This window comes from Molossus molossus, unplaced genomic scaffold, assembly GCF_014108415.1.
Source record: "Molossus molossus isolate mMolMol1 unplaced genomic scaffold, mMolMol1.p scaffold_m16_p_16, whole genome shotgun sequence".
NCBI lineage: Eukaryota > Metazoa > Chordata > Mammalia > Chiroptera > Molossidae > Molossus > Molossus molossus.
Genome location: NW_023425351.1, coordinates 13,606,582 through 13,625,491, shown reverse-complemented (window position 1 = coordinate 13,625,491; position 18,910 = coordinate 13,606,582). Strand labels below are relative to the sequence as shown.

General features: G+C 37.5%; 1 protein-coding gene and 1 long non-coding RNA gene across 5 annotated transcripts in view; one reads left to right on the top strand and one right to left on the bottom strand.

The window, feature by feature from the left end:
* The window catches only part of LOC118631568, a 78,564-nt gene extending 73,110 nt beyond the window's left edge, over positions 1–5,454 (top strand). Inside the window, exon 4 of the long non-coding RNA XR_004959856.1 lies at positions 5,349–5,454. This is a non-coding gene — a long non-coding RNA (uncharacterized LOC118631568). The remainder of the gene's footprint in view (positions 1–5,348) is intronic.
* TGS1 (trimethylguanosine synthase 1) overlaps positions 1–17,585 on the bottom strand; it is a 39,081-nt gene extending 21,496 nt beyond the window's left edge. The window contains exons 1-8 of one of the 4 annotated variants that reach the window (XM_036264017.1): positions 17,385–17,585; positions 15,276–15,340; positions 13,020–13,192; positions 11,838–12,648; positions 9,166–9,283; positions 7,594–7,680; positions 5,217–5,391; positions 3,478–3,784 (exon numbers count right to left, since the gene is read on the bottom strand). In XM_036264017.1, coding sequence (XP_036119910.1) covers positions 3,478–3,784; positions 5,217–5,391; positions 7,594–7,680; positions 9,166–9,283; positions 11,838–12,648; positions 13,020–13,192; positions 15,276–15,340; positions 17,385–17,488 — 1,840 coding nt within the window. In that variant the 5' untranslated portion in view covers positions 17,489–17,585. The remainder of the gene's footprint in view (positions 1–3,477; positions 3,785–5,216; positions 5,392–7,593; positions 7,681–9,165; positions 9,284–11,837; positions 12,649–13,019; positions 13,193–15,275; positions 15,341–17,384) is intronic. The other 3 variants (XM_036264018.1, XM_036264016.1, XM_036264015.1) reach the window with 3 other exon arrangements.
* Between the last annotated feature and the right edge of the window lie 1,325 nt (positions 17,586–18,910).

Below are 18,910 nucleotides of genomic sequence, written 5' to 3'. Positions count from 1 at the left end.
GAAACAAAGGAGAAAATGAACACATGGGACTACATCAAACTCAAAAGCTTCTGCACAGGAAAAGATACAATCATCAAAATGGAAAGGCTACCCACTGTATGGGAGAACATAATTGCCAATGATATATCAGATAGGGGGGTTAATTTCCAATATATATATATAGAGGGCTCATACAACTCAACAAAAGGAAGACAAAGAACCCAATTAAAAAATGGGCAGAGGAACTAAGTAGACACCTCTCCAAACAGGACATACAAATGGTTCAGAGACATATGAAAAAATGCTCAACATCATTAATTATCAAGAGATGCAAATGAAAACAACAATGATGTATCACCTCACCCCTGTCAGAATGGCCGCCATCAACAAATCATTAAACAAGTGTTGGTGAGTGTGTGGAGAAAAGGGGACTCTAGTACACTGCTGGTGGGAATGCAGACTGGTGCAGCCACTATGGAAAACAATATGGTGTTACCTCAAAAATTAAAAATTGAACTTCCATTTGACCCAGTGATCCCACTTCTAGGAATATACCCTACAAAGCCTGAAACACCAATTAGAAAGAATATATGTACCCCCATGTTTGTAGCAGCACTATTTACCATAGCTAAGATCTGGAAACAGACCAAATGTCCATCAGTAGACAAATGGATAAAAAAAGCTGTAGTCCATATACACAATGGAGTACTACGCAGCTGTAAGAAAGAAAGATCTCTTATCCTTTGAGAATACACGGAGGGACCTGGAACGTATCATCCTAAGTGAAACAAGCCAAACAGAGAAAGACAAGTATCATATGATCTCACTTATTTGTGGAATATAATGAACATAACAGTCTGAGGAATGGGGTAGTCCCAGAGACATGGAAGTGGGGAACAGACTGACAATCCCCAGAAGAGGGGGTGGTGGGGGAGAGATAAACTACAGAACTTATATGCATGTGTGCATGAACAATGGACATGGACAACAAAGCTGGGGACAGGACGGGGAGAGTGAGGGAGGGGGAATCAGTGGGGGGAAATGAAGAAACATCTGTAACAAAAATAAATAAAAAAAGAAGAAGAAAAAAAAGAATATAGATGCACACTATGAAGAAAGGAAATCACAGGTGAATATTTCTAAAAGTGTAGCCACATCACATAATTATAATTTGGGATGGAACTCCAGAATGTGTGTGTAGTAACACACTTGGAGAAGCAGGAGGGTATAATGGAAATAGCACTGACTTTAGATTCCATCCTCCAGTTTGCTACTTACTGGCTCCCTAAGCTTGGAAAAGTAATCCAGGCTCTCTGAGTGCCAACTTTTAATTCTTCAAAAGGAATAAATGGCTGAGTAGTATTTTACCTATTTACATCACAGGATTGTTAGGAGATATGTACTATTACAAGTATGAAAGTTATTACTTCTGTTACATAAGACACTGTTTCAGTTGGTGAATTATAGAAATCCAAACATTTTCCTTCCCTCCTTTAAAATAAAATTTCCTAAGGACTGATTAAGCTCCAACTCTTAGCTACATGTATCCTCTGAACCCAGCCATGACCTAGAAGTTGTAGTGCCTCTGAGAAATTGAAACATGGGTCACTAGCTCTATTCAATAGAAAAATATCTCATTCAGAGATTGACGTTTTGTTAAACAATTTTTATTAGTTTGGTTATTTGTTTCAGTTCTGAGATTAGAAGATGAGAGTGTTATCATAGCTAAATGTAATGACAAAAAGTGACGTTGACAAAGTTCTATCACATTTATATGGCCCTCAAAGATAGGACTATCTTACTATGGTCATCTGATCATTGCAAATAGCTAAAGGTGTCACCAAGAGCAAAGTGCAGCAAGTTTCTCAAGAGAGGGAACACTAACATTTCTTGTCCAAGACCATGCTGTATCCAGTTTAACATTAAGTAATCCAAAGTACCAAATACCCAAGTTCCCCAGGTCATTCTAACAACCAACATCTTTCAAATGCCCCTGAGAGAGTGGTATCACCCAGTTAAGAACTACCAATATTGTGACAAGTGGTGAACAGGGAATTAGGGTAGAGTGGGAAAATGGGATTTAGGAATCAGACAACTTGGTACTGAGTCCTAGCTATGCCAGTTACTGGCTGTGTGACCTTGAGCAAGTTTCTTAATTTCTCTGAGCTTTATTTTGACTTTCCATATTTATAGTTAATTCCACCTACCTCATTGGGGTACTTTATAGATTAAATAAGAGTAAGGCATGTGAAAGCATTTCAGAAATCTGCAAGTGCCACATGAACACCAGCTGTACATTAAAAACGTATATAATAAAAAATAGTTGCTTAATAAAAAAAATTAACTACCTTAAGTATGCTGTTTAGAAAGTCAAGGAAGTATGTGATACAGATAACATAGGTCTATACACACGCACACATGCACACACACACAAAGTCAAGATTGAAATGAGGTAGTTTCCTTAATACAAACTTAAGGAAAATGAAAACACGGGTCACTAAATCTATTCAACAGAAAAAGACTCATTCATTCCTAAGAAACAAGTAATCGCAATAAATACAATTTTTTCTTTAGGCAAGTCTGAAGTAACTCATCTATAAAACTGAATATTATTTCAAATAAAAATGCTTACTTTATAAAAGCTCCAATGTTCCATCAAAAACAATTATTATTTTTTAAAGTATAAAAGAACATTTGCTTAGCCCAGTCAGTGTGGCTCAGTGGTTGAGTGTCAACCTATGCACCAAGAAGTCGCAGGTTCAATTCCCGGTCAGGGCACATGCCCAGGTTGTGGGTCTAATCCCCAGTGGGGGGCATGTAGGAGGCAGCCAAGCAATGTTCTCTCATCAATATTTCTATTTCTCTCTCCCTCTCCCTTCTACTCTCTCTAAAATCAATAAAGAAAAAAATTTAAGAAAATAAAAGAACATTTGCTTATCCTTTTGGTGCCAATTCAAAACAGGAAAGTGATAACAGAAAATGCAAATAGTACAGAAGAGCATAAAGTGAAAATACTACTTTGTTCTCCACTCATTATAACTAACTACTATAGATACTTTATGTCAATGTACCATCCAAAAACAAATTACCACTACCCACAACCAGTTTTGTAGTGACAAAACTGAAAGATAAAAAAGAATGATCAAAATGAAAAGCAGGGCAATACTAAATTTCAATAGGGATAAAATGGTCTGACCACCTTTAGCCCATGAGACAGAATGTAGTGGCAGAAACCAATCTTAATGGCATAGACAGTGGTATTCAAACAGTTTCGCCATATGTTTTACCTTTGATGTTATTATGCTTGTTTGGGTAAGAGGGAAGTGCATTTTGGGGGCCAAACCGTAGCCTCATTTACTTAACATGCCTTCTCTCAACTTAAAAGTAAATAGCTGTGAATTCTTAAGTACTGATGACGCATAAGTGAAAAGTAGAGAAAACATTTTTTAAATGTATTTATTTAAATCCACTACCAAGTTGAAGCATATTTAGTCTTACCTTCAGTTTCTGTCTGAAGAGAGTCTGGTATATCCTGAGCATTACCATCCTCCTTATCTGTGATAGCTGCTACGGTTCTGTCCCCTTCACTTTTTTCTGTTTCAAGTTCACCAGATGAAGATATGGCATGACTCTCTTCAGGTTCTGAATTGCTCACCTCCACTGGCTTTTCCCCTCTGGTAACAGACATTTCCTGTTCTTCTGAATCACTGCTTGTGCAAGTGCCTTGCACATCATCATGGGAAATTGACTCCTGTGATGTTTCCTCATCCACTGGTTCATTAACCCATTTTAAAAATTTTTCTACCTGAAATTTTAAAATGTTACAGGCATGAACCAATACCAATTACACAGAATATTTCTGCCTGCTTTATCATTTGTGACCTGCCTGACAAGTGCATCACAATTATTAGCTCTGATAAGTACACTGTATCATACAAGCTAATGTGAGTAAGTAATTACAAGCTAATTGCACATTGTTGTCTGGACATACAATGATTTTATTAAAGACTTTTTTACAAGGAAGAAAATATCAGATTACACACAAGACTATGACTTTCCTGTTATCAACTGGCACCAAGAGGATAAAGTTGGAACTCTTCCAGTAGCTTTCCATAAAGGCTTCTAACAATATAACCGTACTATATGATATTACCATTACAAATGTACCTACCTATTGTTATATCATTAACTTGACTTTTTCTGTAAGGCCTAGACTATTATTTATGTTAAATGGTACTCAGCTCCAAAGATGAACTCTTAAAAAGATTTTGTACCAATCTGTAAGAATAAAGACAGTGCTATCTTGGAAAGAACACAAGCTGCCTTTTAATGAAGCGGTAGAGTCAGTAAAATGATTCCTAAAAACTAGGTTTCTTCTATGAAATGTTAACAAGGCTCAAGGTCAGATGATATATACTGTCTTGCCATCTTCTGTTACAAAAATATTCTTCATAACAGATCATGACCTTTCTAGGAGTTAGCAAATCAGAACAAGAGTGGTAGGTAGAAGTTGTACAGGGACAATGACCCACAATCTTCCTTTGAGGAAATTGTGCCTATACATCAATCAGATATCTAAGGACACAACAACCACATTTCTTTTCCTCAGTAATACTTAGCAGTTATGTTTCTGCTCCTCATCTGCAAATAAACATAAGGGGACAATCACATCTAACACATTATAAAAAATCCTGTAAGATTGATTGAACTGATACTGGAAATCTGTTCCAGACATAACTAGGGCCACTAAAATATTAAAATATCACCAGTAAACAAACAATCTGAATCACCAAATTTGCCTTGAGTCTCACATCATTAAGATAAACTTGTTAGTACAAAGTTTAAACAATCGCCTTTAGGTGACCTCAAAAGTAAGGATTACAATAAAAGTTGTATCAGACATCAGACTTCCAGGATCCTACTTAAGACTAAAACAGAATGATAAGCAATTTCCATTGTCTGTTACTAAATACACATGAGAATTTTATCTTTTTATCTTGCCAGACTCTCCCTCCTACTTTGTAGCTTTCAGAACATTCCCTTTTCACATTACCCCCAACTTAATCTTTTTCCAAGTTAGTTCACACAATCTATGTCTTTAGAACACAAGTGGAAAAGAATTTCAGGTGTCTTTATATCTGGCAGAAACAGGGTTCTCATTTGAAAACAAGAACGTTAAGGAGCCAAGCTTACAAAATGAATCCTATCTGTAAATAAAAAACAAAATGTATACATACCTTACTCAAAGTTTTGCTTTTCTTGAAACATGTTTTTTCTGTGTCTTCAGAAAAGAAAATATGTTTATTTTTCAAATTTATTTGTCTTCTCATGTCCAAGAACTTTGACTGATACTTCACATTTTTCTGTAGATACCTGACACGTCTATGACTGAATTGTGAAATTCCACCATATCTGTGATCAAATCAAAAGAAGTTGACTCAAATCTTAAGTACTATGAGTTCATTTCCTTATATAAAGAAAATAAAACTAACAATATTCTCTATTTTCCTATTAGCAGCCACTATTGTAATTTCATTTTTCTAAATTATAAAATAAAGTTCAAAATGCAGTTTAAAGTCTAGCTTGTATGTTAATTCTCAAGTAAATGTGCAACACTAAAGTTAGAAATATCAACATACAGAGAATACAAAACTTACATAGTATAATGTGATAAAGAAATAGCAGGAAAATATAACGCCATTGCACCTGGAGAAATAACTCTTCCTCACAATAAGGTGATGCCAAAGCTCTTTAACCTATATCTGGGTATGTTCAAATTCCAGTCTCATTAACTGCCTCTCCAATAGATTATTAGACAGTTAGAATACAAAATACAATTTAGCATGTATAAACTCCTAAACAGCTTGGTTTTATGTCAGCTCTTATCTTCTACCCATATTAAAAACTTCTAAGTTTTTAGCATCCTATCCTTCCCTTTTAGGTAGAATTCAGTGCTCTAAATAGAACTACCCAAGTAATTTCTCAATAAAACTACACGTGGTTAAAAATAAATTCTGCCAGGAATTTAAACATGGCAATATCAGGAAAACCCTTTATATTACTCTTTATTTAGCCTTAAATTATTATATGAACTACAATTGCCTTAAAGTACCATATAAGGGAGATAACAGATAGTCTTCTAAAAATATTCACAGTATTACAATTATGAACATGTATTTCTGAACTAATTTGAATTCAACTTACATCAACCTATGTAATTTTCTTGCTGACTTAATAATGTGTAGGTATCTATTAAAATTTCACAACTAACCCTGGTCAGTTTGGCTCAGCAGTTAGAGTGTCGGCCTGTGGACCAATGAGTCAAGGGCATACCCTTGATTTTGGTCAAGGGCATGAACCTTGGTTGCGGTTCCTCCCTGGCCCTGTCAGGTAGTGAAAGAGGCAACCAGTTGATGTGGCTCTAGCACGTGGATGTTTCTCTCTGCTTCTCTACCTCCCTCCCATTCTATCTGATAATAAATAGAAAAGTATCCTCAGGTGAGGATTTAAAAAAAAACATAACTCACTACTAACAAAATATCAAAGACCAAACATCTTGGTTTAAGTCACTAGGTGCAAGTTGACAAAATGGTAGGTCTTTAGTGGGCCTTAACTACACAGTTCAGTCTTCATGTCACAGGCAATAAACTCCTCAGTTTCCTTATATTTAATGCCTGGGCATTTAATCCAAGAAAACATTAATACTTTCTGTACACAAAAGTTCATAGCAGTTTTATTTGTAATAGCAAAATACCACACATTACCCAAATGTCTTTCGATAGATAATGGTTGAACAAACTATGGTACATCCATACAATGGCATACTATTCAGCAATAAGAAGGAATGCAACAACCTGGGGGTACTTCAAAAAACGTAAGCTTAGATCTTAGGAAACAACAGTATGATCAATTAAACACAGGGCACTGAAAGGATTAGGTAAATGTACTGATAAGGTAGGCTATTGATGGGACATTGCTTAGAGAAAAAAGGCAAGCTGCAGACTATGTACAATTTTTTTCTGTTTTATAAAAAGGGAATAATGTATGTATATAGTTATAAAAACATGAAAATGAGGAAGGATATATGCCAAATATTATTTATCTCTGGGGAGTAATTTGAAGAAAAGATTTTCATTCTTGTTACTTCTGTTCTGTTTGAGTTTTACTATCATAGTAAAAAAGAAAAATGGTTACTGCAGATTGGAATTTTTCATGCATGTTTGCTACACACTTCAGATGTACACAGAGTTACGTGAGACACTAGGTTAAGAGAGAACCATGCTTAGAATCTTAAGAGCTAGGCTTGAACCCATTTTCTCCAGGAAATGGTGTAACCGTGATTAAATCAAAACCTATAAGCTGCAGTTGCTTTATTTATAAATTGGGATAACAACATTGGACCACTATGAAGTGCAACTGATTTCATACATGTGACTACATCAAATGTACTGTGATACCTCTATAATTCTTACTAACAAGAGAGGTTAGTGTTTTAATTGCAACATCTCAATTGGTATAAAATACATACTCATTATTAGCTATCTGATTATCAAAGAGCTTTAAGATAACTGAAGTGGTTAAGATTTAAGGACAATGGGATTAATGTTTAATTACTTTTGTCCCGAGCCATGCTTGAATCCTAGAAGGGAACCGCTGTCATCAAGGTCTGAATCTGGGTTTTCATCGATGTCCAGTTCATGGCTAAACAAATAAACAAAAGGTGATAAGCCATTATCTCCAGAGCTCACCCATTCGGGCAAATATCAAAAGTACATATAGTCAACCTATGCACACCTTCCCATCACAACAATCAACCATAGTTCACAAACCCAGGAAGACAGGAAAAATAGTACTTTAATTAGGATTTTCCAAATGAGATAAAGTACCAAGCAGTGTTTGGAAAACAGTAATAAGCACTAAAACCTTAAACCCTATCAAATAATTATCTCTATTCCTGAACACAGTACAAATATAAACCTTTCCATTTTCCTTAAAAAACAAAACAAAAAACATTTAAAAGCTGCAGCCTTAAACTAATCTCCTAGAATGATATCTTCAGAAGTTTTTCTGAAAACAAAACAAGAAAACATTTGAAAAATATCGAGACCCAACCAAAAAAATTACAAAAGAAAAAAATATTTTTAAGAAGAATAAGGTTGTGATACAAGTGACATTAAGTAACCCAGGACCATTCATCTACTGGGGATGAATCTGATGCTCCCTACTACCTGGGCAATAAGAATAAATAAACGGAAATGATAAGAAATTATTCTTACAAGTGAAATTATGCTCACTGAACATTTATGGAGGACCTTACTAGGTTCCAGGAATATAAGTACATATACAATCTGCCTTCAGGAACTAGAAAGAATTAATGGAAGAGATAAAATGCAATTTCTATCACGTGGAAGAACCACAAGAGAGGCATGCTTTTATGCACTAAGCTGCTGAGCCTCTAAAGCTTGCTTACTGTTTTTCTAGAAGCTGTATGGAACATAAAAGTCTTATGTAGAGCTTTTCATATCCTGTCATAGAAATGAAATGTGTCCGGCTAACATCCAAATTCTGTAATGTCGTTCCTTTTCTTGTATTTTACAGCATTAGCATTTGACCATATTTAACCTGACATTATTCTCTACTTGTTTAATTACATGTATCAATGATACACTAGAAAGAGTACTGTCTTTGAAAGAGTTGGACTGGGCTCTAGCTTTAGAGCTGCCATTATTGCAGGTAAGGTATTTATCCTTCTTTTATCTTAGTATTCTTATCGATAGAATAAGAGCATTTGGTTTGATGCATCCAAGGTATATTTTTGCAATAAAATCCTGTGATTATTCCCAAACTTTTGGGAAAAAAATAGAATTTCCTCCAGAAAGATAGACTGTACCTACTTATGTATTACTAGTTTTAAAGCTACCATTCATTAATTGCCACCAAGTGTCATATTATACGTTAGTTCCAGTCTTCTCAATGATCTCACCAAAAAGGCATCAATTCCATTTTGTAGGTAAGAAATTGTGGCAGAACTGAAGAGGCAGAGTGGGGATTTGACCATGCTCCAAAGCCCAGGGTCTTGTCTCTTCTCCTCAGTGCTGTAATGTAACAAGCACTTGATAACTACTCACTCATGAACAGAATGTTTATGCTAACACATCGTGGAGAGAAAGGTAATGCGCAACTTGCCTCCTCTTGAGTTTGCTTGGCTTACATTCAGGCGGATCTTCCTCACTCTCATCTCCATCAGTCTTGCTGGGATGTGGTCCTTCTTTGATTGTGTTTGCTTCTGAAGACTTCTGTGGATCTAAAGAGAAAAATATTACTCTGGATTTCCCCCCTTGGTTTGACAACGCTTCTACCATTTTACAAAAGGCAATCAAAATATTTCAGTGGCTTTTCTGCAATGAACTGTACATGTACATAAAACAAAGTGCTAGACCACATCTACCTATTCTGTGTATCTACATGCAGGGTCTGAACATTAAAAAGAAAAAAAAAAAAGGAGCTATGTCTAGTAAGGTTTAAAAGTTTCCATGAGTTAGCTACTTAAAGGGTAAACTAAAACTACTTTTTCCTGACAGGTGTCCAACTCTAAACAAATTAATCCACAAAGTTATCTTTGTCATAGCTGTTAGCTATTGCATTTCAATGAAATTTTAATTAAAATGACTCTAAAGATGCCATGATCACAATGAGTACAAAGTTCTTTATTATTAAGAAGTAAATACATTTAATTGTCTCTAACATCTCTCTTGAAGTAATCATGGAAGTAACAAAGATAAACACCATCATTTAAAAAGAGTACTTTTTGCCTGGCTGGTGTGGCTCAGTGGTTGAGCGTCGACCCATGCACCAAGAAGTTGCTCGTTCAATTCCTGGTCAGAGCACATGCCCAGGTTGTGGGCCAAATCCACAGTGGGGGGCATGCAGGAGGCGGTCAATCGATGTTCTCTCTCATTGATGCTTCTATCTCTTTCTCCCTCTCCCTTCCTCTCTCTCTCTAAAATCAATAGAAAAAATAAAATAAAAAGAGTACTTTTAACTTGTGTGGCTCCAACTGAGGTACTTGTCTGTTCTTGTTCTCTATTTCTTCAGACTAGAACAAAGTAGGTGGGTGAGACTAGAAGTGGAGAGGAGTCTGCAATGTAGACAGTGGGAAATTCTGAATGTGTGGGGACAGTGTTTGAGGAGAACACCCAACCACAAACAGTACAAAATGTACTTACAGAGAAAGATATTTATGTTTTGATCTCAAGGGAGTATCTAAAACAAATCAAAATATAGAATTCTTACACTGATCCTGATGGCAGTCACACTGGAGCTAATTACAGAAATGGATAAGTATATGCATAACAGGGAACAGGCAATAGAAACAGTCAATTTATACATATAGCTTATGAAACAGGCAAGAGAAGGCAGACACTATGAAGTTTACTAGGTTTGACAAAGGAAAAAAGTAGGATAAAGGAGGATAATCAAAGGGAATAATACAGGGGTCAACACATTGACCAATATGCATTATTTCAAGTTTTCCTGTTAAAATAAGTTACAGAAAGTAATTAGGAGAGTATTGAAGAATATCAAAGACTAATATTAAATAATCACATAAAAAAGGATAACAGCAAAATAGAAAGGAATGAGAATATTGTACTGAAGTAAGCTCCATTATAAGAGTAAAGAGAAAAGAAATAAAGAAGTAGGTAGAGCTCTTTAGTAACTCTAAAGGAAACTCTCAGCTAGATGAGGATCAGTGACCTGAGATGAGCAAAGCAGGTCATATCTGAATAAGGATGAGAAGAAATCCCAATGAACCAGGTTTTTTTTCAGTACCAAACATCAAAGATGCCAAGATAACCCAAAGATTATAAAAATTTTCTACTCTCTCATTTTCCTGGTGCCATCAGTTAGTATAGTACCCTTCTCCGTAGCAAGAGCAATCATTTATCTACCTCACTCTAACGTTTCTTAACATACTTCTTTTTTTTAATCCTCACTCAAGGATATTTTTCTATTTTTCTTCAGATAGAGTGAGAGGGAGAGAGGAGAAAAGAGAGAGAGAGAGAAAGAGAAACAATGACATGAGAGGGACATAACAACTGGTTGCCTCCTGCATGACCCAGACCAAGGCCAGGAATGAACTGCAACCAAGGTACGTGACCTTGGTTGGAATCGAACCCGTGACTCATTGGTCTGCAGGCCAACACTCCATGGCTGAGCCAAACTAGCCAGGGCTTAACATACTTCTTACTGGCTTTCTTTAGTCCTGACAGTGGCACCACTCTGTATGATGATGATTTAAAAAAAAAAAAATCACTTAGGAGTCAAACAAGTTTCTTTCCTGGATATTTTATGAGAATCCTGCAATCGACCCTTCCAGTTATAAATGAATCATGCCCTGTTCAGATTCTCTTTGTAGCAAGACTCACTTGTCCTAACTGAATTTCAGATATGACTCTCATTCAGATTTGCCTAACATCAAACATATGCTCTCAGCTACTCTTTAACATGTCTGCTATACACACATTTGTTCTCGAGAAACCTGGACATTCCAAGCTCATTCTAAATTGGAGTTCTAATTTATCAGAAAGTGATTTCCAAATTTTAATTCACTGACCACTAAGATATAAGAGGAAGGAATGATACTCTTGAGAACTCTGTGCAAATATTTTTTTTTATTATATAAAAGGGCAATAAGTAACTAGTGATATAAAAACAAGATGAATTGAATAATTTCGTTACACTATAAAATGTAGCTGGCACTACTTAATTCTACCATAAAGGATTAGTATTAGTTATTTTGCTAAACAGATTCACTTAGTTAACCATTACTTAGTCGGATTAATCTTGGTCAATCTTACCCTGAGCTGGTTGGTTTGCACTTCTGTTCCCGGACAAGTTGCTTTCCTTGGTTCCTCCATTACAAGGTTCGCTTTGGCCAGAAGCAGGACATTCTCTTCTGCTTTTAACTTCACTTAGCCACTGATGTCCATCAGAACTTACAGACGACTCTAATTGGCTCTCTCCTACTTTCCCTGAATTCAGACTTATATTAGTAATACCTTCAAGTAGTTCTTTATCACTTGAACTAGAGCTTTTACTACCAATTGATGAAGATGGAAAAGAAAGTAAGTCTGCTTTCATGCAATTGTCATCTTTTTCGCTGTTAACCTCTGTTTTAGACCCACACATACTCGTTTCACAGCTTTGCGAGGCATCAAATATCCAACCCTGAGCTTCCCAATATTGAAATTGTTCCAAATAATACCAATAAAGTTGACTATAATGTTGTTCCCATTCTTCTTTGGTATCAGGAACGTTCCAAGGTTCAGAACATAGTGTTTGATCTGAATGTTTTTCTTGCCAGCTTTGCCATAATAGTCCTCCACCATATTCATTCCAGTACTTTTCCCATTTCTCCGTAATTTCTAGCTTTGGAGATAATGTATTTTCAACAGAAAGGTTTTTAGTTTCAATGTCTTTCATGGATTTACGTTTACATGTTCTGATGTTCTCAGATTGTTCAACTGAAGATGGATCATCTGAGGCCCAAATGTCATCTTCTTCATATTCTTGTCTCCAAACTTCTCTCATAATCTCATCTAAGTACTTCTTTTGATGTTTTTTCTTTTTCTTTTTTATTTTAACCTTATTTCTAGTATTCATAGACACCTGCATAAGGTAAATAACTTGAATATAAAATCTATTTCATAAACTAAAAGAGAAAGTAGAACTCAAGTCTATTTTGCCATTAAATTAAACAAAATACCCTCAATGCCTCCCCCCCCCCTCGGGCTTTTAGTTACACAAACAAGTGAATCTTACTATCTAAGTTTCCAAGAGAAGAAAAAAAGTCACGTGGTACACACACATCACAACTTACAGTTTTGGTTACTTACAGTTTTGGTTAATTTATAAATACACTAATTAAAAAAGAGGGGGCATGATCTAATGAATGCATTAGATTTGAGAATAAAAAAATTCCATGTGATTTCACAAAGAAAACTAATAAAAAGAAATAATAAAAGTAAATTAACACTTACCTCAAAATTCTTATGTGCAGAGAGCCCACCAAACTGAAGTGGCAGTCCCATACTTCTCATGAGTTCAGCCTCAGAATCAAGTTCACTTTCATTTAGGCCTATGCCTTTGCTATCACATGATTCTTTATTGCCATGGGAATTATCACCTTCCTCCTCTTCTGTAGCTTGGTCTCCTACAGATAGCATTTGTTAGCTTAGTTTAGAAAAAATTTAAATGTAGGTTTTATCAACATTTTAATGAAGAAAACCTGAGAACCAGAGTTATGACATGCCTTGCCCAAAGGTGTATAAATGTTACAATCTTTAAGGGGGGAAAAAAAAAAGAGGTAACTGATGGTAATATGGAGTAATAAAAAATGGCCAAACAAGAATCCAGACACAATTTCTAGTCTGGATCTGCCTGCCACTATCCATCTAGCTGCCCATTCAACTTACACTTACTAGCCTCTCCTCTGTGCTGGGCACTGTGAAAAGTACTGAGGATGTAAGAAGGAACACAGTAGAGTAACCATAAGGCAAGTATTTACATTTTCATATTAATTATCTGCAATACTGCTGCATTAGAGCAGTGGATTTAAAATGATTTGTGGAGTTAATTTAGCAGCTGGTAATAAGAGAGGTGAGAGGTTAGTCTTCAGGCTCCTCATGGGTACTTCAATCACAACTGGATTTATACCGTGGAACTCTATGGGAGAGATGATTTAATGAAAGAGTTCTACTATTAAAAAAAAGTTTGAAATCCACTGAACTAGAAGATCCTTTCATGCGCCCAAATTCGAGTTCTTACAGAGAACCTGTTTTATTATAACAAGTTTTACTTTATCCTAATATGGTTATGTAAGTAGATCATACCACTATTTTGCAAATGCTATTCAAATGCTCTATTAACCAATTAAATGTGAGATAAAAATCACTTTATATATTAGCATACTCAATTAGGGCTGAGCTGCACTCCAGCTAAATGATCTTAGGCAATAGAACGCTGAATCTTACATAGAAAAAAATGGAGTATGAAAAAAGAGAAATCTTATGTGTGCAAATTCTACTAAAAAAAAAAAGGAAAAAAGGATATTGATTTAAATACTAAAGGGGATTCCATTCACCATTTCATTCAATGAATTTATGAAAGCTCAGAAAAGAGCAAAACAGAAAAAAGAATCAACTAAGTTTTAAGTTCCTCTCATGGAATGCATATGTTATGTTCCATGAGAGTCTAGTTAGAGAAATCTTATTTGTACTACATAACTGAAAAACAAACCACACATTTCATCCAGGGCACAACTAAAGTATTTTACAATGGTTCAACCATTGTAAAAATTAATATGACACGCTACATGTTCTGGATTGAGCCTATAACTTACGCCGCAGTTTTCCCCATGTCTAAAGAAACATAGAAGACCTGTGTGGAAAGGACAATGGGGTCCAGATAGGGAAATGTGAGAGAGACCAAGTTTTCAGGTAGCTAGGCAAGGCTCAAAGTATAAAACAAATCCTATTTGTTACTTTGGGAAAGTTAACCTGATTGTGGCCCTTTTACTTCAGGCAAAAAGACTATGGATGTTCACTTGGAATTTATCCTTAATCATTTATCTATATGATTGTTAAAATATTTAAACAAGGAGGCCATTAGATTGAGATGGCTGTAATGCCTTGGTAGCCCACCCAAACAGATCCAAATCTAAGCCAGAGTCAATGCCTTAGAACCACAGAAAATGTAAGAACAATGAATCACAGTCAGCTAAGCTTTCCCATTTAAGACAACTTCTTAACGTATGGCCAATTAAATGATTTCCTTGTTCTCCTCTATAAATACGCCTCTCCTAGTTGTTTGCAGAGTGTTCCTAACCACCTTTGCTTTGGTGCTGCCCAATATGAATCAATGTATGCTCAAATTAACTCTCAACCCTGTTTACCTTTTAAAACAATAAAATTTTGCTTTAGGAACAATGTTTTCTATTTTTCAAAGCTTTAAATTTCAGGTTGCTTTTTTCTAATGGTAATATGCAGAAGGGAAAGCCACACAGGCAAAAGAGGCTACCTCAAGTCCATATAGGAGCTTGTTATAGGAAAAAATTTCTGCTTTGATAGGGATTCTAGAACCATGCTATAATAAAAAAATAAGGACTGCCTAGGATTACAGAATTTTTTGCCACATAATATTTTATGCTAAGAAATATAGTATTATAACAAATTATAGTTAATGCAATATTATGGTTAATTTTAGCAAAAAAAGTTACATATTTTATACTGTATTACCTGAATTATTGCCATTGCCTTTAACATAGTAGCCTTTTAATCCCAAATTGCATAGTTTTCGATCTCTGTGAAGCAAATTAAACAGTCAATATTGAAAAAAATTAAATCATAAATTTAGAGGAAAAACAAGTTCAGGCAGCAGAGATTAGTTAATAAAAAGGTTAAGGAACAGAAAAACAATCTGCTAATACATTTTCCCCATCTGTAATACAAAAGTAATAATACATACCTCATGGGGTTGTCATAAGGAACGAAAGTATCTGTAAAACATTTAGTATACACCCCGTGGCAAGCATTTATTCTTATAACCACTAATTATTAAAATTTCTGGATATTGGGGGAAGAATCTAATCCTCCTTATGACGCACAAACAATAAAATGCTCTCTAAAGTTGCTGTAAAAGGGAAGCATAGAAATGGAAAGATTTATCTAACATATATAAACCCCACATGCAAACCCTACTCCATGTGCAAATAGGCCAAATTATTTATTGCCTAATAGACAAGATATTCATGTTCTGAGCAAAGGTTGTTTTGGAGACTAACATAAAATGGGAGTTCTTATTCAAATATTTTATCAAACTGAAACATAAATCAAGATTTCTCAATGACTTTTAAAAACAGCAAATAGTTCAACTTTTCTTTACCTACTAAGACTAAAAATTACATAACCCAAATAAACTTAACAGAACACTTTAAAAGGGAAGGAGGGGGACTTTTACTATTATTATCATCCTAGCAGTAAATTCTGCTGTAATAAATTCCATTATGACTGCCATATAATAAGGCCATCTGCAAGTTATAATACTACTTTTCTAATGAAGCTACAATAGGTTCAACAAAATAAAATTCTTGTGTACTTCAAATAGTATTTCATCTCCTCCTGTTTATTTTTTGATACTTTATAAAACAGGCAGTGACTCACAGTGGGACAGTGAACAGAGGGGAGGGAATAAAGTGCAAATGTGCTTTGGTAGCATGACCACTGGCCCCCAAGAACACAGGACACTGGCGGGTGGGTGGAATGACAGCCACAAAGAGGACATCCATGGTGTGCTGGAAATGCTACTTCCTGAAAAAAATCTCTGAGATCTGTGGAGAACATTAGGTTTTTGCTATCACAGTATCCTGTACTTCTCTCCCATAGCACTTATAACTTTAATTAACCAAATCATTATGTAACAGTGGTCTTAATATTGACCTCTTTTGCCAGTCAATGAAATCAAAATGTCTAAGGACGGGCTGTGTCTTGTGCCCCAATGCCTACAATCACCTAATACAAAGGAGTGCAAAAAGCATTCGTTGAATGAATACAAAGATGACAATACTTCTTACATTCAACAACACAGTTTTCCATTTTTTTCGTATTAATTTTCTGATTACTCCACAAAAACATGATGAACAGTAAAAATTCCTACAAACTGAAACTCTGCTACATTAAACTATATTAAAAGCCTCTCCCATGAAATTCACTCCCATGAGCTGAATCGAGCAATAAGCCTGTGAGGTGATTATGGTAAACATGCCTGTTTTAGAGATGAACTCACACATCCAGTATAAAGAAAACCATCCCTGGAAGCCAATTCTGGAGGCATTTCCCCCCCACCCACTAGCTACCTGACAGGCAGGTAAGTTTTTCCCCAAGCAACTATTTTCCAATAATAAAAGAAAGCTCAAAAACGGATGTAATTATAGTTAAATCTCACAAGTTCTATTTATGTGAATTGGTGCTTTAATAAATCGTTAGTTTTTTAAAAAGTCTTGTTAACCAAAACAAGTCAGTCCCCTTTAAATCTTGACCTTGCAACGTCACATCCACGAATGAGATTTCACTTTCCCCCAATTTTAAAATGTGTCCTCAATTTACAAATATAAATGCCATACATCCGCTACCACGTTGTTTCCTAACAGCCTACAAAGCAAATTTACTCCTGCACTACATGGCAGAAGGCCAGCACTCCGACAAGTGTGAGGACTTTTTCCCTCTTTACTATCACCTTGCCCAAGAGAAAATACTCCGGCCCTGGTCCCAGGGATCCATGGAAACAGTCTGCACCACCTCTGTCTCTGGGAAATGACCGTGCAAAGGAAGAGCAAAGTTTTCACTTACTCTACAAATGCCCTGGAGCAGAGGCAAAGGATCTTACAATCCTCCTCCAGGTCTTCAATGAAGAGAAACATTTCGGCAACGTGGCTCCACTTCTCGCAGCACATTTTACCGCCTCCGAGGAGGCAGCCCTGCGGCACACGGAGCGGGAGCGGGAGCGGGCTCCCCGGCTTCGGCCGGGCTCCTGAGACCGAAAGGAGGCCTCGCCGGCGCGCCCTTGGCGTGAGGGTCTGGAACCGCCCGGGCCGCTCCAAGCCGCAGCGAGGTGCGCACAGCGGAGCCAGGGAGGAAGCCGCTACCGGAAGTGGCACCGGGAAGCCACAGGAAGGGGTGGGGCGACGGGCGGTGTCACACTTAAAACCGCCGTGGTCGTAGCTGCTTTTTGGCGTTCTCACAGGGCTACTCGCGGGAAATCCGCCGCTCAAATTTTTCTGCTTCCCTTGGCTGCTGAGCTACGAAGAGCTGCCGCTACTGTTTGAGGGTGAGGGCGAGCCGCCTTTTCCCTCTCCCGCCCGAGGTGCGTCGGTCTCCGCCTCGGTCTCCCCGTGCTGCTCGGAGCCCGGAGCCCGGGGGCGCGTCAGTCTCGCGAGGCTGCGCGCCGCCAAGGCCGCGCGTCCGGTCTCCCGGGGGCAGCCTCGCGCCCCAGGCTGGGACTCCCGGGCGGGTTCCGCCGGACTGGCTTTCGGCTCGGGCACTGGCGTGGTCGTGAGGGGAGGTCCTGCCTGGGTCACGGCGAACCCGTCACTTCGGCCCGCATCTCCCCTAGCGCTCAAAACCCCCCAGTTCGGCGTGTTTCGCTTCCTAGTGGTGGGAAGAGGCGTCTCCAGTTTCGTTAGAGGCCCCTGGGCTTGCCCAGTGACTGCTCTGATTCTGGGCTCCGAACCGACCCGCTGTGGCGACCGGAGGTAGTCGGAGGCCGCACGGTGCTGGTTAGGAGGGCTCGCCTTCGACCTGTCGGGCTTGGAAGCCTGGTTTGTGCCCCTCAAGCTCCGTGTGACCCGGGCAAGCGACTTAAACCTTTTTTTTTTTTTTGAGCCTCATTTGTGATCATTGTAAAATAGGCATGACTAATAGTACCTGCTTCCTTGGGCTGCTGAAAGGACTAAATGAAAGCATAAATGAAAGGACTACATCAGATCTGTCACATGTGATATTAAGAGTTTGAGTGGGTACATACATAGTACAGCGCCGGCCACTGCCTGGGTCCCTCGGGTTTGCACCTCGTAAAACAAGTCTCTGCCCTCATGCTGCTGATGAATGAGAAAAATGCAAAGTGTGCGTAATCAGGATGTCAAAAACTGGAACACCGCCGCTAGTTTTGGGAAAAGCAGTGTGTGTCTGGTGTGGGGTGTTAGTTGAGACTGCCCAGGCTGCTTCCTCAAGGAAGCATGTGGGGACTTGAAGGTGGTTGGAGCACTTAGGATTTGGTCTGTGCTATTAATGCCCAGGTGGCTTTGAGATTTCTTTAGCACAGCGATTTTCATCCCATGTGCTCCAAGAATTTGTAAACATACAATACCTGACTATTT